Genomic DNA, 24,086 nt, shown 5'->3' on the forward strand with positions numbered 1-24,086 from the left:
AATGCCAAGTGTCATAAATTCATTCATGAAATAATTGCAAAAATAACAGAAAAAAAATGTTTTTATCACATCACATTCTGGTTCAGTTTGTCTTGGTTCTATTAGCCACTTTGTTTGCTTTAGAACAGTTAATTAATTAGTTAAAACTCCTAATGACTCACTTGAAATAAATAAATAATATAAATCTGTTGGAATTTTTATACTAAAAGGGTGTCTTCCCAGATCTGAAAAACTGTTAAAAGGCAAGAGTTTATTTCAAGTGAGTCAATAGGAGTTTTAACTAATTAAATAAAAACTAATGGCAGAATGGAAACATATTAGGACTATGGGATACTTTTATTTAAATACAACTTTCTTTGAACAGGTGAAAATCAGAACCGACCTTGGAGAGACCCCATGCATTAAGTATGTCTAGGAGGAAATCAGAGAACAAAAGCATCCCGGGCTTGTTGCTTATATCTTCTCAGACACAGATAAAGGCAGATAATTTTCACCATTTCTATGAAGTTGAACCCAAGGAATTGGGGAGGTAAGTATATATCTCAAGAATTTTTTTTTTCAAATTGATCTTGCTTTAACTTCTGTTATATCAGTGCATAATATACTGTAATAAAAAGCTTGTTATTGCACCTTTTTCAGATGATTCAAACTAGTTAATAAAGAGAAGAGTAGATTCAGTCCTATCATATCAGGAGAGTAGGGTCTAGAACAGCTCCCCACTGAAGCCTACTACAACAGTTTGGTCCCCTGTCTTAGAACAGGCTAACTGCTATGTATGTGCTCAGGCTTCAGTTTCCACTGCTTTTTATATAAAACTACAGTTTTTCTGAACCTTGCATATAGTTCTGTTAAAGTAAATTGCAGGTGGGGCCCTGTAGAAAAGCAGTTTGGGGAACATTTTGATATATGAAATATGGTATGAGAAATATTTTTTCTGTGATCAGATTAAAAATAATTACATTTGCCTACATTATAGAGAAATCTGAAGTGAGTGAGGTGTTTCCCACAATACTGGGAAGGAAAAACAGGCCTTCTTGTTTCTTCAGTATGCTTAAAGATTTGGGGAGAAGATAAAGACCACTATCTTAGTTTATGTTGGTCTTGGAAGATTCTTGGAAGCAGAAGGAAAAATCTGTAGCTTCCAAGTGTTTGCAGAGCTTGTCATAAACTAAGAAACCTATCCTTCTTTATTCCTAGGTTGCCATGAACATTAAATAGCTTGTGGAGCCACTTATGAACTTTAAAACTGTTAAGAGTGGCAATATGCTTTTCTAACAGTTAGAATTGCTAGATCATTTTAAAACTAGAATTAATGAAAGAAAAATCATGTTCTGTGTCTGGGCAGCCTATTCTGTTACCAAGAAGAGAAATGAGAAGAGGAAATCAATATTGCAAGAACTCTACAGTTCCTTCCTCATAGGAAAGTTCAACATTCTCTATTGTGAGAATTTCTTCATATTAGTAATAGCCATATTAGTGATAAATTCAAAGGCTGTATTGTTCTCAGTGACGTTAGAACCTAGCTAATAGCTTAATTTTTGTATTTTAAGAAATAGAGGTACTTTGACTTACAACCACAATTGGGACTGGAAGTCCTATTGCTAAGTGAGGTGGTTGTTAGGTGAGTTGCACTTGATTTTACAACATTTTTGCTATGGTTGTTAAGTGAATCACACGGTCATTAATTAAATCCGGTGTCCCCCATTGATTTTGCTTGTCAGAAGCCAGCTGGAAAAGTTGCAAATGGCAATCACGTGACTCCCAGGCAAACATCATAAATACATGCTGGTTGCCAAGTGCCCAAATTTTGATCACATGACCACAAGGAAACTGTGACGGTTTTAATTGTGAGAACTGGCCAGAGATGACTTTTTTCAGCACTGTCATAACTTCAAATAATCACTAAACAAATGGTTATAAGTCAAGGATTACCTGTACTCTTTAGAAAGCTTTTACTTTTTGAGGAGCTCTTTACAGCCTTTGCTGCCTGTCCACCATCTTGGCTCTGTCTCCAAGCCCCCTACCTGTACGCTAAATCGGGTTTCCAACCTCTGGGCTTTGGCCTATTTGCAACTGGGCTGCATGAGCAGTAGGCCGGTGCGCTCATGCATGCGCACCGACCTGCCACTCACACAAGTTGAGCTGCATGCACATGTGTGCACCGGCCTGCCGCTCATGTAGTCCAGTTCCCCTCTTCCCCGCCCAGCCGGGACGCCAAGCCGAAAGGTTGGGGACCATTGCTCTAAATTTATTCAAAAATACTTTACCAGTCACAGATTCCTTCTTTACTATGTATCTTATATAAAAAACTTATTTAAGTTGAATGCAGTTCTTGGAAACTACTGTACAACAGCACAGCTTTGGGATATTTTAAAAGTCAACCTAGTATTTCAGTTCAATTACTGTAAAATAAATAATTAGCATGGGCTTTCTATTCTGGGAATGTGTTAATGAACATTTATAAAACAATCTGTTCTTATAATTTTTTTTATTAGCACTGTAGACACACCAAACATTAATCTTGTTTATTTTTAAAAGGAAAAAAAAGTGAATAGGATTGGCCTAGTAGTCTTTGGTGGTACATATTTAGTTTTGAGAAAAATGATCTTGAAAATTAAAAAAAAAATGAACATGATTAATTTAGTTTTTTTGTGAACAAAATATATGTTCTTGGGGCTGTTGAATTGAATAATATAGGCTTGCTAAGGCGGGACAGGATTATAGAGTGTGTGTTATTCTATCAAAATATTTGCAGAACAGCTTTTGAACAGAGAAAAAGTTGGTGTACCTGAACATTAGGTGGGAAACTTTAAAATGTCTAACTATAAGAGAGATAACCAATGCCAAGAAAGTTAGAATGTACTGGATTTTACAGTTAGAGTCAATAGTTAATAATTTTATTACAATAATTGTGTAGAATATATATTGACTTTATACCTATCGTAATTTTCTGTTATACGGAACTGAATTATATTTGGCTTTTTGTGTATATATGCCAAATCTTTTTGTTTTGCTGATTGCTTCTATGAAGAAATCTTTAAATCCACTTAAAAGTGATGTGCCCTTCTGTGCTCTGGATCACATATCAAAATTCCACTTCCTATTGAGGTTTCACAGGAATAGTGGTGATTGTGATAGTAAATAGAAATTTGAGATATACAGGTAGTCCTCAACTTATGACCATAATTGAGCCCAACATTTATGTTGTTGAGAAATTTGTTAAGTGAGTTTTGCCCCAGTTTACGACTTTTCTTCCCACATTTGTTAAGTGAATCATTGCAGTTGTTAAATTAGTAACCTGGTTTTTAAGTGAATCTGGTTTCCCCATTGACTTTGCTTCTCAGAAGATTGTAAAAGGTGATCACATAACCCAGAGATACTGCAACGATCATAAAGGTGAGTCAAGCATCCAAATGTAAATTATGTGACTATGGGGATGCTGCAACAGTCATAAGTCTGAAAAATAATCATAAGTCACTTTTTTCAGTGCCTTTGTAACTTCAAAGAGTCACTAAGTGAACTGTTGTAAATTGAGGACTATCTGTATAAACATTTTGGGGGAAAAGGTGCAAGAAACAGATTACAAGGTACTTGTTTATAAATAGTTAAAGGTTCATATACTGTAGCTACTCCAGCAGCTACTCTTTTTGTCCCTAAATGCATTATGTATACATAGCCACAGAATTAATAAGTAAATAATAGCCACTAAGCTTTGTTTGGAAACTGTAAAGGAAAGTAGCCAGATAGGAAAGCTGTGGAACTAAGCTATTAAAACCTGTCCAAATTTGTAGACTCCTGCTATGATAGCATTCTAGTCCTGCTGCTACCTCCTCTTCCTCCTGCTTCTTGTTATTTGTAAGGCTCTTGTCTCCTCACTAAAATGATGCATTCTTCCGAGCTTTCGGACTTGTGCTGGAACCCATCTTCAGGGAACCTCTCTCTAGCAGAGTGTGTGCTGTTCTGTGTGTGGTATTTAGTTTCACTGATAGTTTCTCCTGGGTAGTTGAAATGATTCCAATGGGAGAATGGGATCCTGCAGATGAGTAGCTGCTAATGTAGGGCCTTACAATATATATTAATATCTGCACTTTAAATTAGATCTGGAAGTCTATTGATAACCAGTGCAGGGCCTTCAGCACTGGTATAATGTGCTCCCATTAATGAACATTAGTCAGAATTGCAACTTCTGATGTTGTTCAGAGGCATCCCCATGCATAGCACACTGAGGTAATCTAAACAGGAGACAATGAGTGCTTGAGCCAGTGTAAGCAGAGTCCTTTTCCTCTAGATAGGTTGCAACTGGCACACCAGTTGAGGCTGGGAAAAAAACCTCATAGCCACAGCTTCTACCTCTTCTGGCAGGACCTGTAAGTCCAGAAGAACTGCCAGGTCAAAAGATTCTCCTTCAGCAGTAGTCCCATTCTGTCTAAAGACATTTCATGGATGAACAATAAATCCATCTTACTAGTATTCCGTTTAAGACTGTAAGAAAACTTACAGATTTCTAACTTGCCTATATGTCTGTCAGTTTCATTTGTATTGATCTATTTTGTGGAATATTAATGTGCATACTGTCAACTAAAATGAATGTGTGCTACATCTCCATGTGATTTGAAGTTACATCTGGCAATGCCTGAGATACAGTAGATGTGTACATTTATAAACAAAACCTTTGTCTGAAGCATCATAAATTTGAAGGTAGCCAAAATGGGGGGGAAAAAGATGCCTGCAGATGGATGTCAGATCAAAGGGAGGGAAATCAGGAGTGGGTACGTGAGGCAAAAAAATGAACAGTGTATTTACGCCTCATGCACAGCTATGACAAATGTGGAATCTTTCTGGTTATAACTTCCATGCAAAATTCCTGAAATTTGCTTACATTTTTTTTTGTGAGGTGTGACCTTCAGTGCCTTAGCTTATGTATCAAAACTTCTTTTCTGCCTTAGATTGTATAGGAACTGATGGCAAGTTGAATGCATACTTGTTGCATTTCTTCCATGTTCTTCAAATGACTTTTACCTAATCAAATGAAAAGCATAGCTTATGTTTGGTTGTCTTCAGGAGAATGAAGTAGTTCCTTCTTTTTGTAATAGTGCCAGCAAATTTACTGAGCTAATTTCACCTAATGTGTAATGAAGCAATAATAATAATTACTTAAAGAAAATTCAAGCTTTATTACATTACTGAATTTTGCTGGCTCACATTGCATTTGTAGAAGATCAGTCACCTTGAAATAATAGGTGAGATTTTAAAGTTATGTTTATTTGTGGTAGCTATTCTGTTTGTATTTCAGTACACAATTCAGTTGCCTACCTCGGAATGAGGCATCTTTTGTTTCTTTTGGGTGTTTACTTGGAAAATTCTTCTTTTAATCGTTTTATAATAGGGTCCTATAAGAACTGTTTTTTTTAAATTTTTTATTAATTTTTTGAAATAAACATGAACAAATAATACAAATATGGTGCATTTCATTAGAAAAACAAACACATAAAAAGCCTACTCATTAGGTATTCAGAAATAATCGGCGTTCCCCCCCCTGCATCCACACTCCCTCCACCTTCCTACCTACTTCCCTCTTTCTTCCTCCCCCTCTTGACCACTACCTCTCCTCTTTCCTCCTTCCCAACTATCCTACACATCCCATCACCTTCTTTTCCACCACCTCGGATGCAGTTTAGGGGTACTAGCCGATCATCTCCTCTTCTTAAAGACAAACATTTACATTACATTTATAAATACACCAAAAAAAATTTATAATTCTACCCCTTCATCCCCTTCCCCCCTCCCCCCCTGGACTTCCCAGAACTGAGTACAGGGATAAATACATAACATCCCAAGTCTAAATTAAGCTATCCATTCATAATACAAACAAAATTAACATACTTTAACTCTAACATCTATGACAACTGTTGAAAAAAATTTTTTGGGGGGAAGAAACAAACCTGAAATTGCAAGTTGTTTCCAAACTTGTGCATAATTTTATTAGAACATTTTATTTGTTAATTGAAATAGGATCTTTCAAAATGGATGTATATTTATATCAGGAAGAAATTTCAGAGAAAAAAAATGACTTCTTTTTAAGGTAATATATTTTAAGTTTGTTTTTCACTGCTATAAGATTTGCATATTTTACATATACAAGATTTACAAATTCTACCATTTCCACATCTAGTCCAATTAATGGGATGTTTTAAAATGATGTCTCTTTGTCAGGCCCTAAATTTAAAATTAGTGATCGCTTGTGGAGGAATAAGTGTCAGTAACTGGCCTTGAAACATGGACATTTTCCCAAGTTAATTCACAACTCTCTTAGTGTAGATCTTACCTGGTAAAAGTTAATTTCAAGAATGTTTTGTTAAATATTTTAGGTGTTTTCTGATGGTATTTTATTGTTTTAAGCTTTATGAATATAGGTGGAGTAAGGGTTTAAAAATATTTTAAAGTATGGGTGGGTTAGCTAAAAAGATTTTGGTGCCCACAGCATATACTTTTCATTTAATTATCTTCCAAAAAATTTAGCTTCCTGATTCTGTTTCCTGTCTAATCTTAGTATTGTATTTCTGAGCATTCCTATAAACTTATGTGCTAAAATAAAAATGCTGGTTTTCAGGCATTCTTAACTTGGCTGAGGGAACACATTTTTCTTTACTTCTGAAAGGTCAACTTGGTTTTTAAACAGTATGTGGTTTTCTTCTAAAAACATAAGCTTACCAGCATACATTTTTTATTCCACAGTGAAATGAGTGGTAAGGGAAAAAATGGCATGATTTTTTTTTCACTAGCAATTGAGAAATGGTTTTTGTACAGAGACTTTAAGATGTACTTTTATATTTTATCAGGAAAGCTATTGTTTGAACTTGCCCAGTTCATTAATTTGGCTTTAACTTTTTATCTGTCAAGGTATGCTTATCGGTAGCACTATTTGGGGTCTTTAATCTCCACCAAAGATGGGATTTGTCTTTGACCATTTCTTCTATCTCAAGTCTTTCCTGATTTTAATTGTTTACTCCTCCTTTCCAATGCTCTTAAAATGTGTGTACAGGCAAGCGGGTCATAAGAATTCTGCAGCAGTCATTTTAGCTCCTCAGTACTCTTTGACAAATTAAGAAAGATAAAACAAAAAACATCACCAGTGATGTAAACTGTTTTGGCCCACGTTCCACCTTACTAATGGAAAGCCAATATATATGATTTGCTCTAGGATTTGGCTACCCTGATAGCCAAAATCAAAGGACCTGCAAACTCCTGTAATAAAAATCAAAGTGCACAATGAAAAATGGGATTGAAATTACCAGACTAATGATAACAGGTGGAAGAACCAGCCTTAGAACTGACAATGAAGGTATCAAAGTAATGGATAGCTTCTGCTGTTTAGGATCAACCATCAACACCAAAGGAACAAGCAATCTTGAAATATGCTTTATTATATATGCAGATTAGCCAACAATGCTTTGGAACATGCTGTGATGTGTTTATGTCTACAAAGATCAGAATTGTGTAAGCAATTGCATTCCCTGTGACACTATGGAAGCAAAATTGAATCTTGAAGATGCATGATAGAAAGAGTACTGATGCTTTTGAAAAATGGTATTGGAAAAAACTGCTAAGAAAAACATAGACAGCCAAAGAAATGGATCATCAAATAAATCAAACCAAGGATCTTTTTTTGAGGCATAAATGATCAGGCTCAAATTACCTCACTTTGGATACCTTATACAAAGACCCAGCTCTCTCGAGAAAGCTTTCTAGAATTAGAGCTTTCTAATTCTGGAAATGGTGGAAAGAAAGAGAAGAGAATGACCAGCAGCACTTATAGTGGCAATAGGTGCACGATTGGAAGATCTAAAAAACCAAGTTACAGACAAATCATCATGGAGAAAATCTATATACATGGTTGGCTAAGAGTCAACAACAGCTTGAGGGAACATAATCAGCATTCTAAAACTCCGTTGTTCATACCCAGTTCAAATGTCGTGTCTGTTTATTGTTGCAGAGCTATCACAAATTGAGTCTGGAGATTTTTTTTGTTTTGAAAGAATATAAGACCCCTTCAGATTAAAAATCTGAGGAGAATTTAAGCAAATTATATATTAAAAAATGGAAAAAAGTTCTAAATGAATTTGGGTGGGGGTATTATTTCTCATAGATCTAAAAAAAAAAGCCTGCATGTTTTTATTCTGGTTTATGACTGAAATAAAGATCTGATTGGTTTGGTTTAATATTATTTTCATAGAGGCATAAATTGCTCAATGACTATATTTATACTTGCCAATATGAAACTGATAGAGGGTGAAATAAAGCAGGCATGTCAAACTCGCGACATCATGTGACGTCACACAACGTATCGGGCCGGTTTTGCCATTGTTGGCAATGGGGTGGGCGCGGCTTCCACGTGACACGTCCAGCCTGTGGGCCGGCAGTTTGACACTCCTGATATAAAGCATTAATATTTAAAATGCTATAAAATCATTTCATGGTTTTATTCCAGGATCTTAAATACATAATCCTTTTAATATATCTGATAACTACATTTGCATTCTATATTCAGTGTTCAGAAAAGAAGTACTTAATCCTCTCAATATGTTTTAGCATAACTTTAATGTCTAATGTTCAATAATAATGTCATTACAAACATGGCTTTAATTGTTAAAATCTTAAAGGGTTACTGAGATCTGTTTTAATAATAGTGAACTCTTTAAGATAATAGTTTTGATGTTATGGGTTCTAAGGTGACAATCTTTATATCTCATTTACATCAGTTAAATTGAGCACATTCTTTACAATATGTAGTCTGTTTCTAGGATCTAAATTAGAGAAGGGATTGGAACTGAGATATGAGAAATGATGAATTAGAAGCAAAGAGGTAGTAAATTGAACCTATGGTAGGAGCTGCCATGTAGATCACAGCTAAACATTTTGTTGAAAGAGCTCTGTTTTGGCTTTACATCAAGGATGAATGACCCGTGATCTTCCAGATGTTGAATACCAAGCTCCATTCAGTTTCAGCCACTACAGGAATGCAGAGGCTGGGACTGGATTCCAAGACTATCTGGAAGACCATACGTATAGCAGATCTAAAATAAATATTTACAGAAGATAAAGTTATGAATGCAAAATATAGCACATGCCTATCTGTAAAGAACAAAGGGTGAAATATTACAAAATGTTTTTGTCCTTCTGATTTGTGCTAGTGAGCTACAATACTTCACAATTATTTCTTCTCTTTTTTTTTTCAGAGGAAAATTTGGTGTGGTTAGAAAATGTATTGCGAAAGCTACAGGCCAGGAATATGCAGCTAAGTTTCTGAAAAAGAGGAGAAGAGGCCAAGACTGCAAAGCAGACATTCTGCATGAAATTGCTGTTCTCGAACTAACAAAACCAAGTCCCCGGGTAGTAAATCTCCATGAAGTCTATGAAACAACAAATGAAATAATCTTAGTTTTGGAATAGTAAGTATATATTCTAACCCTACTCTCTAATCCCTTTTTCTTTTCAACTGAATAAAATAGTGGAAAGAAATTATATAAAAGGGCTTGTGACTCTGTAACATAATTCTTGGAGAACTAAACAGAATGGGTTCAATCATCAAACTTTGCATGACAGGTAAAGTCAACGGCAACAAAAGAGAGTTCAGCTGTGAGAATGGGCCAGATTCCATGCAGTAGCTTCAGGGAAAAATCCAGGAAAAAGTCCCCCAGTGCATTCTTGAAGTTGGGCAGTGGCTTGGAACGCTAGTGACTCTTCTGGTCTCAACTCTCTTCCCTTTTCCTTCTTGTTCACGTGACCCAGAACAGAACCGTTTGAAGTGGTTGGAAAGAATTTCAAATACTATACTCTACATGTGATCCCCAATCTTATTTCTCTGTTCTAGATTTATTTATTTGGCAAATTTATATTGCCATTCAACTAACCACTAGAACTATGGATGGTGAACAGAGATACAAACAATAAAGTTATCCAAACCATTTTAAAGAAAAATGACACCCAGGTTGAGGCCTCCATAATAAACGCATTGCCAGCATATCATACTTACATACATCAAAGCTTTATTAACATTCTGATTCCAGTGCCTAGGAGAAAAGCCAAATCTTTATGACCTTCTTCAAGGTAAGCAAGGCCAGGGCCATCCATATCTCTGGAGGGGAGCTATTCCATAATTCAAGTCAAGTAAGTTTATTACAGTCAAAGACCAGAAGCTATTCCATAAGGTAATCACCATGACAGAGAAGATATGCTTCCTGGCACCCATCAGATAACATAGCTTCACCAAGGGAACTCACAGCAGAGATCATTAAGAATATGCAATCCCACAAGTAATCTGGCCCACACCTTGCTGAACTTTAAAGATGATAACCATTTTCATTGTACCTGAAAGCCTACTGCGAATTACGAAGCAGCACTATTTCATGGGCACAATGTGTTGCAGAGTCACTTTATGAAGGAGATAGGCACTCTCTAAATTTCCTTCCTTCCTTCCTTCCTTCCTTCCTTCCTTCCTTCCTTCCTTCCTTCCTTCCTTCCTTCCTTCCTTCCTTCCTTCCTTCCTTCCTTCCTCCCTCCCTCCCTCCCTCCCTCCCTCCCTCCCGGATCTACATGCACACAAAGTACACATAGGCAGAGTCTAAACAGCAACTAAGACCTTGGTCAAACCATGCATTAGAGTTTTAGGACCTACCCTAGTTCTTTCTGGAATCCCACTTTGTTCATTGGAGAATCTTTCCTCTTTGCAATAATGGGCAGCCATAGGAAACTCCAAGGCTTCCATCCTCCCCTCTGCTGGTCCAGGAGCCCTACCACACAGCCAACAAGCAAGCAAGTCAGCTGTAGTTTTGGGGGCCTTCTGATATTAAGACAGCTATAAGAAAATAGTATAGTTCTCTTTAATACCAAGTGGATTGAATTTATGTGATTAGGAATATTTGAAGTAAATTGTTTCAATTACACAAATGAAAATTTTCAAGTCTGTCATCCCCAACCCAATCCCCAACACTAGGTTGCAGAGAGCAAGTTTGCTGTAGTGCAGGGGTCTTCAAACTTGGCCCTTTTATGACTTGTGAACTTCAACTCCCAGAATTCCTCACCCAGGCATGCTGGGAGTTGAAGTCCATAAGTCATAAAAGGGCCACGTTTGAAGACCCCTGCTGTAGTGGTTAAAGCATGAGGCTAGAAATTGGAAGGCTGTGAGTTGTAATTGTGCCTTAGGCAAAAAGCAGGCTGGGTGGCCTTAGGTCAGTCATCCTCAGAAGGCAAGGGCAAACCATTTCTGAAGAGGCTACTCCAAAGACTTGCTGAAGCAGTCACCAGGAATCAGGCATGACTTAAACCTCCCTGCAACCCTAACAGAAATAGTAGACTGTAGGTATATCATTAAGGAACTTTATATTTCTCCCATGAGATGACTGTGTTGTTGTGCTGCTATTTATTTTGACTTTAAAAAAACAATTTGCGATTGACATATATAACCTGTTTGGCTCACCAAGCTGCTGCTGCTGCTGTCTTCTCTCACCAGCATTTGGTGCTGCCTCCTAGTAAGGAAATTATGTCCTCAGGTAACAGATGGTGCAAATAGGAACTTAGCTTGTAAAATCTGCTTTTCAGACTAATTACTCATAAATCTGAGAGGATGCTTACAGTCTCTGATAAGACTAGAAGCAACTGTTTAAAACCCAGAATGGTTGGAGGTATAGATGATTATAAACGTCATTCCTGAAAAGACTGGATCCTTTTGAAGATTTTGCTAAATATCAATGAGGGGTTCCTTATATGGCCAGTTTAATCCTGTTTTTGTAACACCGGCATTTACCCTTTCTTTTCCACTTGTCCAATCCATTTTTGTTCATTTCATCTATTCTTCACAGTGAATTTGCTGTTCTCTATTTTCATCCTGTTTTTTTTTTCTTTTGAAAGAAGAGAGGAGAATGTGCATTTTATCTTGTGTTTCTCTACAGTCAGATTGGTTTGGATGTAGTGGAAAGAATGATTGATATATTCAGAGAGAGGGATCTGCTTATGAATGGGATACTTTATTTTACAAGCAGTTTATTTTATTCAGTACTTCCATTGTTCTTGTCTCAGATCTTACCTCCCGTTTTGAGAGGGTAAATGTATATGATTGTGCCCTTGTACACACCCCGGCACATACAAGTGGTGTATATGTGCACAATTATTGGAAGGGGAAGATCAGATTGGTTTCAGTTGAAGTTAACCATTTTAGATTGCTACGGTAGGGAAAATGGGTAGCACATGGGATTTTTGCCTATATTTATGCTTTTATCTGCCTAATTTTTGTGGTTCATCTTTCAGGTTAATGCTATATGCAATTTTTTCTTTGGCTTTTGTGTTTTTTTTTTGTTGATGTTGTTGTTAATGTTCTTTCTTTTTTGGAGTCATCCTTAATGTATCCTGTAATTTTTCTCAACTTGGGCTTTTTGTGTCACCTTTCTGATTGATACAGTTCAGTTATTTTGTTCAGTGCTAAATAGCCATTCTTTCTAGTGTGAAGTTATGCAGTGTGACAATTTCACTTTTGTACAGTTTATCTTTCAATATTGTCATTATAGGCCATATCCACACTAATCTCATTTCCGTCTTTCTAGCTCTGTTAATGTGTCAGATTTGCTGAAATAAATATGTAGCTGGCGAGTGAAACTTTTTAGCAGGATGCAGATAGATATACACAAATATATATATATATTGTCCATAATAGTAACTTTCACTGAATCCAACCAACTCTCATGGTTGTAATGCTGATAAGATGAAGGGTGATCCCTTTATAAACGGTCTTATTTCATGAAAGAAAACTGGGAGATAAATAGAAATAAATTCATGATGTGATATTAACAAAATCAACTTTATCTGCTACTCTTTTGAAGCAAAAGCATATATTTGGTCAAGTTTTCCTTGGGTACAAATGATGCAAAAATTATATGGGTGGGGGGATTGGTATATGGAACAACACTCTTACAGGTTTATTGCATCACATATTCCAGTGCAAGGACATGCAGTTAGTTGAAAAGTATTTTGCATGTGTGCAAAAATTATTTGGGTGCGTGCACAGGAATCTTAGAATGCAATGGAAGAAAATTAATTGATGTGTGGCTGTGGTTCTGGCAAACATTTTGTTTTCATCTTCTTTCTTAAATTATGTGTGTATTAAATATAAATAAACATGATTGCTTCAGGGAAGGTATGTGACCAGAGTGCCAAATCAAAATGTACTCCAGAAAATATAAGGCTACATTTTTTGCATTTCATGAGAGGTTGTGGTGAATTAACAGTTTATACCAGTTAAAGTATTTTTTGTTTGCTTTCAGATTTTTAAGTGAAAAGTGGTTCAGAATAAAATGTTTTAATTCTTTTTTAGAGAGTTAAAAAGAGTGTTCCTAAAAAGTTTAAAGAAAACAAAACAAGTTAAATGTTCAGCATCATGTGTTCTGGAGCATTGCTCTTTGATTGTTACTTGATTAGGAAAGCAACTGCCAAATTTTAGAAATAAAATATTTCTTTCCTTTTCCATCAGCAACAGGCTATGTTGAGACTTCGGTATCCATTAAAATCTGTTTTTGTTGTTGTTTTTCTGGTATTTACCAACATTATAGAAAGTGATGCCATTTCTTTGAGCTCATAGTTGTGAAGCTTGCATTCAGTTTTGCATTTTTCCATATAATTTCTTCACTGCAATTTTATCTTTGAAAGGAGTGGTTCTTCTAAAGGTATAAAAGGAAAATGATTCGCTTTTGTTTATCTTCACCAATATTATTTTAAATAAGCATGTTTAAGAAACTGAAATTATAAGCCAACAACTGCTTTCCATGTTCTATTTTGACAGTAAGATGCTGACAATTACATGTGTTCACATATAATCTTTTCAGTGCAGCTGGAGGAGAAATCTTTAATCTATGTCTCCCTGACCTAGAAGAAACTATAGAGGAAATTGCTATCATTAGGCTTATACGACAAATACTCGAAGGTGTTTGCCACTTGCATCAAAACAATATCGTGCATCTAGATTTAAAGGTAATATAGTAAACTTCATTGATACTCTTTTAAAAATTATAAAGTAATAACTATGAAAACGGGATTCATAGAGAAGGAGATAAATAAATTTTATTCCATCTGTATCTTTAGAGTTTCAGTTGTTGCTGATTAAGATTCAAATCCTTACATGTTTAAGATTACAACTATTAGGCAATGTAAATTATAGATAATATGCTATTACATAGTGGGAAATATTTCAGAGTAAGCATATAGACCAGACATGTCAAACACAAGGCTGGATGGAGTGGGTGTGGCCTACTGGGAGGGTGCGGCCCACGAAGTAGTTTCATGTGGCCCGCGAACCCATCCTGGAAACAGTGAGGGAACGGCCCCTGCTGCCTTGGCCCTGGCCCAGGCCAGCCGGGAGCCAATGTACAATTTTGTGGTGGCCATCTATGCTGAAACGCATTCAGTCTTAGCTCCACAAGGCCGTCTGGAAACAGCGAGGAACCAGCCCCTGCCGCATCGCCCTTGCCCCGGTCCCACCCCCTTCTGCCAGAGACCCTCTGATCTGTCCCACTCCTGCCCAGGCCCCCACAGGCACCCTTGACATGAACAATGTAGAGCTGGCCACACCCTCCCAGTAGGCCACACCCACTCCATCCACGCCCACCCAGTAGGCTGCATCCACCCTGGCCACACCCACCCAGCCCCCCGAGGGCAACTGCAATGCTGATGCGACCCTCAATGAAATTGAGTTTGACACCCCTGATATAGACTTTAAAATACATTGAATGTTTATTTAATAGGATTTTTCATAATCTTTCATAAAACTTTAGATATACATCATTAGATATACAACAAGCCAAATAATTATGTTAAAGAATTAAGATTGCAAAAGGATAAAAATTCAAAATGCTTATTTTTAAAAAACCAAATATTTAAACAAGTACTTAGAGGTAGCATACTTGCAACTTTCTACCCAATATTTTAGTTTCCATTTGTTTCCCTTCTCTTTGATTTTGTCTAAAAACTGATTTTTCATTTTATCGTTTGCTTTTCTTTTTAGTTGGAAGTAATTCTAACTAGGAAAGTTACGGATAAAAGCCCCAGGCTGCTTTTGAAAGAGTCATGTAGCTACTTGAAATTTTATAACTTTAGAATTTATGCTGATAACGAGATTAATAGCGAAATATCAAAACTGTGAGCTTTACCTTTATGGTCTCATTTATTTTAGAATTGGAAGAGGCAAAAATTTTAAAATGTTGTTTTCCACCCCAATATTTCTTCCCATTGAACATGTGGGATATTAATTTAAAATATGGTTTTGAATTTTTGAACTCTTTTTTTAAACAAATTTTAAAAGGCTGGGATGTATCTTTAGGTTTATTATGAAAATAAATAATCTATTACTAAGGAGCTATTTGGCAGCCACCTACATTTAGTGTTCCATTGATTCCACTGGGTTTATACCAGTATAGATAGCCTTGTTCATGTTATGATATATATACTTACAAATATAATATAAATGATTAATCAATTAATTTAGATATCAATAATGTTTGTTTGTTTATTGTAGCCCCAGAATATTTTATTGAGTAGTGTATGTCCCCTCGGTGATATAAAAATAGTTGACTTTGGTTTGTCTCGGAAGATTGGAAATTTTGGTGAATTACGAGAAATTGTTGGAACGCCTGAATATCAAGGTAATTTGCATATATTATTTGAAAGCATTTTCCCTGACATTGCACTAGCCAGCCTTTTAGAAGAATATCAGTTCCTTTGCTCTCAAGACTGAAACAAACTTTCTTCTTCAGATGTTCTTCAAGTGACCATAAAACATGCTTTTTTTCCCAAATGGAAAAAGTATAGCTTCAAAATAAGCTGGAGAAATTGTGACCCTATAGAGGCATAACCATTTTTAATGGAAGATGAATGCCCCATAATAAAAACAAAATAACCATAAAATGATGTCTGTAGTGGACCTGGTTTACTGCTGTAATCAATTATGATGTGTTTGTTGGATGATTTCCCTGTTGTATTGTGAACAGTCTTCAGTCACTTGAAGGGTGATATGGTCTCTTTGCAAATAAAAAAAAGAGTTGCATATAGAAATGGAGTATAAATATAATACAAAGATCTATATTATCACAATTTCAGAGTATATACAAACAATTATAAAAAAACAATCTTCCTGTAACAGGTATGTTGTATTAAGAAATGAATACTCCCCCCCCCTTTCTCTGTGTGAAATGATAACATAATTATCACAGAAGGTTCACTGAGTGGAGGAGCATTTTCTGGCAAAATACACATTTAGTGGTATTACTAGGAACTTCCCAATAGCTGAAAGAGGTGCTTCAGACAGTGCATGTGTCCTAGTTACCTCACAACTGAATTATTGCAATGCAATTTATGTGGTGCTACCCTTGACGATCATCTGGAAGCTACAACTGGTTGAAAATATAATGGTGCAAGTAGTAATAGGAGTTTGTTAGCATGCTGATGTGTCACCACTGCTAACTGCATTGGTTGCCACTTAACTTCCAAGTGCAGTTCAAGGTACCAATCATCACCTATAACAGTGGTCCCCAACTTTTGTAGCTTGGCAGCCCAGTTGGGAGGAAGAGGGGAACTGGGCCATATGAGTGGTGGACCATCATACATACGCATGCACATGCAGCTTGACTACAGTAGTTGAGCTGTGCACACATGTGTGGGCTCACTGGCCCACCACTCATAATGGGCTGTGGCTAGGGGTTGGGGATCTCTGATCTGTAGCTCTGTATGTCATGACTGAATAGGTGCATTCTAGAAAAAAAAGAGATTATTTCTGATTTGCACAAATGAAATCAAATTAGCTAAGGCAACATTCCTAGAAATAAATGGAAAAAATTGGAAGAGTTGGCAAGAGTAAGAATATTGAAAGATTTCTAGGCTTACATGGCATACTATAGTTTACAAAGCACAGTGGATAAGTTTATACTAAGCTAAATAACATCATGGCTTACTGTATTGGGTGAATCAAGCCAGTAAAGGTAGTCCTTGAGTTATGAATGTAATGGAACCTGACCAATCTCATACCTCGAACGAGATCACTCTCTTACTTGTTAAAACACATGCAGCTCGTTAAGCGAATATGAGGTAGCTCAGGGTGGAGAAGGCCATGGAGGGCCTAGTGATGGAACAGGGCCCCAAGGTCTCCCCCACCCACCAAGATACTGCATGCTTCCCCCTCCCTTCCTGCTATGTTGGACTCACCTGGAAAAGATCTGTCTCCTCTCTGCTGCGGTTCCTGCTGCCGCCCAGATCTGAGGCCGGGGGATGCTTCCGTGCCCCCCCATGGCCCGATCCGGGTTCCAGAGGCCTTTTCCAGGCTGCTGCGACCTGGATTTCAGGCTGGTGAACGCTTCCACACACCCCCTGCAGCCCGATCTGGGCTCTGGAGGCCTTTTCTAGGCTGTTGCGACCTGGATTTCAGGCCGGTGAACGCTTCCACAGCCCCCCGCGGCCCTAGAAAAGGTCTCCGGAGACCAGATCAGGCTGTGGGGGGGACTGGGGCGTGGAAGCATCCCCCGGCCTTAGAGCAGGGTGGCAGAGGCCTGGAAAATGCCTCGGGAGCTAGATTGGGCCACGGCGGAGCACAGAAGCATCCCCCGGCTTCAGGGCCGGGCCGTAGCGGCCTGGAAAAGGCCTCCAGAGCCCAGATTGGGCTGGAGGGGGATGCGGAAGCGTTCGCCGGACTGAAATCCAGGTGACAGCAGCCTGGAAAAGGCCTCCGGAGCCTGGATCGGGCCATGGGGGGGGTGCGGAAGCATTCTCCGGCCTCAGACCCGGGCCGCAGTGGCCTGGAAAAGGCCTCTGGAACCCCGATCCAGCCTCCGGAGGCACGTGGAAGCGTCCCCCAGCTTCGGTTCCGTTCTCTGTTGCAGAGAACAGAGGCCTAAAGTACCATGAGATCTTGCGTTACTTTAGGCCTCCATTCTCTGCGAACTCACCAAAGGCCTAGAGCAGCTAAAAAAGCAAAGGATCTCGATCTTCGTAGGGTGAGTATTGAAGGCCTGGTGCCTAGGGAGACCCGGGATGGGGAGGGAGGGAATAACCAGGGTGAATGTTGTAGAGCCACTGCGGTTGCTCGTAAGGGCGAATGACTGCTGTGGTGCTGCAATATTCGTAACTTCGGGACTTGCTCGTAAGCACTAGGGGGCGCTCATCATGTAACTTTGAACAAGCGTTAAGTGAACACTCATAACTCAGGGATTACCTGTATGGAATAAAGGGTTGGTTTATACAGTCATGCTGGTAGATAAATAATATCTTTGGTGTCACTCTCAGTGTATTGTAAAATAGTGTGGTAGATTAGCAATTATCTTGAACATACAATAAAATTATTTAACACTGTATTTAATGGTACCTTTTCCTTCTAGCACCAGAAGTCTTAAATTATGATCCCATTACTACAGCAACAGACATATGGTAAGGTAATTTCTTATAAGATTAAAGCAACTTTAAATACCTTGATTGTATAGTTTCATCTTAAAGGTTATCAATTTTCTTATTAGTCTTTTAAAATCCTTTTTGAACACTTCTGGCCTTTGGGATCAAGTTATATCTTATTGAGCTAGAAAGTGAATTTGGGGCAGACAGTTATTTCCTCTGACTTCTTATTCTAAAGTGTAAACAGCATAAAACAAAGATTTCCATGTTCTTTTGTTTCAGTATATTTAAGCATCACCTGTTCGTGATTAATTTAAATGAGAGCTGTCATCTATGAGTATATTAATTAAAATTTATTAAATAAATAAATTACAGAAATTACTGTTCTGTATCAAATTGGTGGTGGTTTGTTGTCTTTGCTTTTCTGACTTTCCCTCAATGATCAGAAATACCATTATACTGTCTTATACTTGAATTCTCTATTTAGTGTAATATGAATTTCAGGTGAAACAACTTTACTGTATAAACCACCTTTCCAGCTTGGCGGCCTGGCCTAGTGTGTATGGGGGGGGGAACATGTGAGTGGCAGGTGCATGCATGCGTGCACAGCTCCATTTCTCTGAGCAGCGGGAACCTGTGCTCACATGCTCCGCTTGCACAAGTGGAGCTTCACATGTGAGCACAAGCACTCTCAGTTCACGCGAGTGGAGCTTTGTGCGCGCTTGCCCATCTCACCCACGGTTTGGTTTCAAACAGGCTGCGGCCAGGGGTTGGGAACCCCTGGTATAAATCATTCTAGCCCGAATCCTTAACTCAATACTCTTCCCTTCCTTCAGCTCCCTGATAGACTTACAGTTTGTGAATCTATAAAATGCATATACATTCCAATCTGGATGTTTTAATACGCATATTGACGGTCTCTGTGTCTGGATTTCTAAATATTGCGATAAATCAGGAGTAGGCATGCAGTAATTCAGATGCAACCTTTCATGTCCTCGTTTGTATTGCCCTTTATCCAAAGAGTGTGACACTGAAATTTGGCTGCAAAATGACCACATTTTGGCAGTGTGATTTTGGATTATGTTTGTGTCTTTGAATCAGTGTTGACTCCTGGCAACTGCCTGGAGTAGTTCCAACAGGTATTTTTTTTTACAAGATTTTCCAAAGTGTTTTGTCGTTACCTTCTTCATAGGGTTGAGAGAGAAGTAACTGGCTTAAGGTTACCAAACTGGCCCAAGGAGAGACTAGAACTCATGGTCTCATGGTTTCTAGTCTGGTGCCCTTAGCCCCTATAGAAAACTGGCTTTGATGAGTTTGGATATACAGTAGATGAGAAAAACAGTTGCTTATTTTCAGAAGCAATCCTCCTCTCATTCCCACTCCAATAACCCAATCCCACTTCAAATAAATCACTTTTTGCTGATTTTAGAACTCTAGCAGAATATCTTCTTAAGTCCTGTTTATGAAAAATGTGCTTGAATTGGAGACCTTGAGCCCCCAAACTCTGTTCATGTCTTCACTAATTTCAAGTCTGATATCTGGAAGTTTTGTGTGTGATTCATAGTATCTATACAAGTACAATGGAATGTGTATGGGACTTGCTTCTATTCACTGTAACAATTACTTTTTTGATTGAATATCAGGCAGGTGACTTCCCTTTGGTTTATTGCAGAATTTGATTGTGTCCTTAGCATGGTACAGGCTTGCCAAAATTTGTAAAGTCTTTATGAAAAGGCTTTTGTTTCTTATATAATCAAGTTATATTTGTTATAAGACACTGATGAGACAAATATCCTGGTGCCTGATCCCCTGTGTGGAAAATATAAGCAAAACACTAAATATTTCAGGAATTTATTTTATCAGATCTGTAATCCAAGTATATGAAACTTTAGTATACTTGGAATGACTTTCTCTGACAAGTAGATGAAAAAGCAATAAAAAAAATATTTTAGCATCAGTTATTTATCTGCAAGAAATATTTTAATTTGTAACATCCATGAAAAAAGTATACCTTCTCTAATTTCAGGAGTGTAGGTGTAATCTCATACATGTTGCTTGTACATGAATCTCCATTTATGGGAGCAGATAAACAGGAAACATACCTCAACGTTTCTCAAGTCAACGTGGATTATTCAGAAGAAACATTTGCTTCCGTTTCATCATTGGCCAGAGATTTCATCCAAAAACTCCTTGTTAAAAATCCTGAGTAAGTTTATATGGAAGGATCTAGTGGGATAGAGAAAATATTTTTACATTAATATACTATTAGAAAGAAAGGCAGTGTAAGGACAATATTTTGATTCATAATGGGCAAGAGGGCTTTGGTTCCATCATGGGCTTCTTATTTCTACTTGTTTATCACTCAGGAAGAGAAATGTTTGAAATAGGGGGCATTACAGAGGTAGCAATAACTGGTCAATCTTGTTGACATCCCCCTTGTTGACTCAAACACTACATTAGTACAGAGGTAGGGGGGTTTTCATGATATTTTTCTTCACCTCTATCAGTATTTGTTCCTAGCTGATAAGTTTCTGAAATGTAGGATAAAAGAGTTGATTTAGGACAGAGGTCCCCAACCTTTTGGGCACCAGGGACCGGTTCTGTGGAGAGAGGTTTTTCCGCGGATTGGACGGAGCATGGTTTCCTTTACTGCCTGCATCCCAGGGATGGAGCTTTGCTTGACTGCGTGGCCCAGTTTCCGGCATGCCATGGCCCGGTGCTGGTCCACGGCCCGGGGGTTGGGGGTCCCTGATTTAGGGTAACTAACTTTTCTTTAGGATTACCAAGCTCTCTGAAGAATGTGGTAGCAAATTTTGAAGTTGTTATGGAGGAAAATAGAATGAACCCTCTTTCTTTTCCTTTTGTATCCTGTCAAATCTAGTGGACTATTTTATAGTCTGTGGCAGTACTAAATAATAGTGAACTATCCATTTTTGTAACTTGTAACTCAATTGTAGCTTAAGTTCCATATCTTAAATCTACATATCTCTTCTTTTACTTTGTAGAGAACGACCAACAGCAGAGGCTTGTCTGTCCCACTCTTGGCTTAGACAAGGAGATTTCTTATTGTGGTATAGCCCTGAAGAAAACCCCAGTTCTTCTCCAGCATTTGATAATATGAATAAGGGCATAGAAGAGAGAATTAATAACAGGTCGATGTCCAACGGAGCATGCATTGAGCAAGAAGATAAAGAGAATATTCCAGAAGATAGCAGTACAGTCTCCAAACGATTCCGGTTTGATGATTCTTTGCAATATTCTCAAGAACTTGCAACAGACTTCGTATGTTAACAAATGCACTCCTGCAGGTTATCTTGAATTGTATTTATGATTCTAAATTAATCTGGTGGCATGTGGTTTGAGATTATAGCTTGGCCACGACTGCATTGTTGTTATTCTGGAAATGCACTTTCAGTTGATCTTGTTTGGGCCCTTCTTTGTGCTGCCATTGCTGGCAATGGGCATGACCCCTGGGAGGCTGGAGTCTTGGCACCTGAAGTGGCTCGTTTTTGGAGGCAAACAGGTAACTGGGTATATTTGCACTTTCTACATTCAAAACAATGGCATTTTGGTCTGATCATTGATAAAGTAGGCAAGAAGAGTATTTTTAAAGTTAGCAATAGAGCCAAGTTCTAAGCCAAAGAGTGATGTGATAATACATAACGCATTTGTATTGTAATTGTAACTACATGAACTTGGCAGAGGGAAGGAATGAATCCTTTTGTTCATTCCTAGAAGTACAGTCTCATGCCGTCATTTGTTTGTTGAAAAAGTCAAATTGGTAACGGTATATAGTATACTCCAGTAAGCCTTTTTTCAAGCCTATGTTTTTTAGTTGGACTAGTCATTGGGACTGAAGTGCTTGAACTGGGTTCCTGATTATCCACCTGTTTTGGTTTTTTTTTACATGTTTACTCAGAAGGGGCCTTGTCCCCATTTGTGGGAGAGTTGAGTTTTCAGTTGTGGATCAGTTCTCATGTGGAACATAAATTGATGTTCACATTCATTTTTTTTTATTACAGAGATAATTTTTGGATTGAATGCATACTTAGTTTTGAAAACTTCCATTTCTTGTTTATGTAAATAAGATGGAAGAGATTGAAAGATACTTCTGGTGCCAAAAAAAACCCAACAACAACAGTCAACCCTGCATTTTTCCTTTAGGAAGTAATGTTTTGTCCATGCCCAATATCGTGCTATTTGGAGATGATAACCTGTGTATTATTATGAATTCAACAAATCAGATATTGTGAGATTTAGATTTGAAAATGAGATCTTCCAGAAAAATGTGCAGGGTCAGGTAATGGTATTAAATTATCTTCTCCCAAATTAAAAAATATAATTATTTCTGTGCTACGTAAATTGAAACTGCTTATCTTGTCCAACAAAGATGATAGTTATAGCACAATCTGTGAACGGAGAAGTAAATCCCAATTTGTTCATGGATTTTACTTCCAAGGAAGTGGTGCAAAAAAAAATTGCTGACTGAAATAATGTAATGGCAATATGAATATTTCATTAATATTCATTAGTATAAATAAAGCAAAGAAAAATAGAGAAAAAAGAATCAGTCTTTATGACATTAAATATCTAATTAATTCAGACATACGTTAATGCCCAGTCCTGAAATGTGCCATGTTAGGGAATTAGATTATGGTTTGCTCTTGGTTTACTAGCCTCATCTCACAACTAACAAGATGAACTGCATCCAAAAGGGATGATGCAGAAAGGCAAAAAAATGGTGCAATTTCAAGACCACAGTCTAAAATTAGTACAAAATTTCAATACTGAAAGCCATATTTTCTTCTGATTTTCAGTTAAAAGCCGATATGCAACGCATGGGTTCCCCTGCCCATAGATACATTAATCTAATTTAATTTTTAGCATTGGTACGTTTAGGAAGTCTTAAAAAAAGGATCATAATAATTAATATTAATATATTTTAGTAAGAAAGAAAGAAAGAAAGATAAGAGAAAGAGCATGCCACGATAATGGTTATTATAGCACTTTATAAAAAAAGTATATGATACAATAAATATTTCTGTTGTGGTTTTTTTTAAGTTTACATTTCTCACCCTTCCAGTCTTAAATCTTTTTTAATATTTTGAATACATCAGTTTTGCTTCCAGTTGACAGAACTTTTGAGATTTTATAAACATTTGTATATATGTGTAAATTTGGGATATCACTTGAATCTGACAGTTCTAAATTTTGAATATATCTAATTTTGTAAGTTTTCCTAGTTAATGCGTACATTTGTATATAATTTTATTGGAATTATAATTGCTCTCTGAATTCTTTGTTTTGTGGTCAATATCATTGAGACTTTATAAGTGGTTACTGGCACAGAGAGAATGAATTTTAAAAGGATTATTTCTGAATTAGATGAAAAAATGAACTGTTAAAAAGAATAATAAGTAAAAAATAATAAAAGAATAAAAAAAGAATAATTAAAAGCAGGAAAGGGTTAAATCTTGATTCTCACAAAATTTTATGAATATAGGCCTAATTATGAGGAAGGCCTCATAATCTGAATTATCCCCCCCCCCCAAAAAAAAGTTATAGTTCAAAAGATATTTTTGATTTATGATGTAATCCAGTTAATTTTTCTGCTGGGTGGCATCACTGTCCAAAAATAAATTATCCAAACATGGAGCTTTTTTATACTCATG

General features: G+C 37.2%; 1 protein-coding gene across 1 annotated transcript; it reads left to right on the forward strand.

Moving 5' to 3' along the window:
- The first annotated feature begins 369 nt into the window (after window positions 1–369).
- Window positions 370–23,709, forward strand: STK17B (serine/threonine kinase 17b). The gene is made up of 7 exons (XM_029283554.1): window positions 370–529; window positions 9,237–9,449; window positions 13,872–14,016; window positions 15,557–15,683; window positions 18,405–18,453; window positions 20,441–20,620; window positions 21,420–23,709. Exons 1-7 carry the CDS (start codon window positions 408–410, stop codon window positions 21,703–21,705), a joined length of 1,122 nt encoding a protein of 373 aa, XP_029139387.1. The 5' UTR covers window positions 370–407; the 3' UTR covers window positions 21,706–23,709.
- The last annotated feature ends 377 nt before the right edge of the window (window positions 23,710–24,086 follow it).

Source organism: Protobothrops mucrosquamatus, unplaced genomic scaffold (assembly GCF_001527695.2).
Source record: "Protobothrops mucrosquamatus isolate PMUCROS unplaced genomic scaffold, P.Mucros_1.0 scaffold129, whole genome shotgun sequence".
Taxonomy (NCBI): Eukaryota; Metazoa; Chordata; class Lepidosauria; order Squamata; family Viperidae; genus Protobothrops; species Protobothrops mucrosquamatus.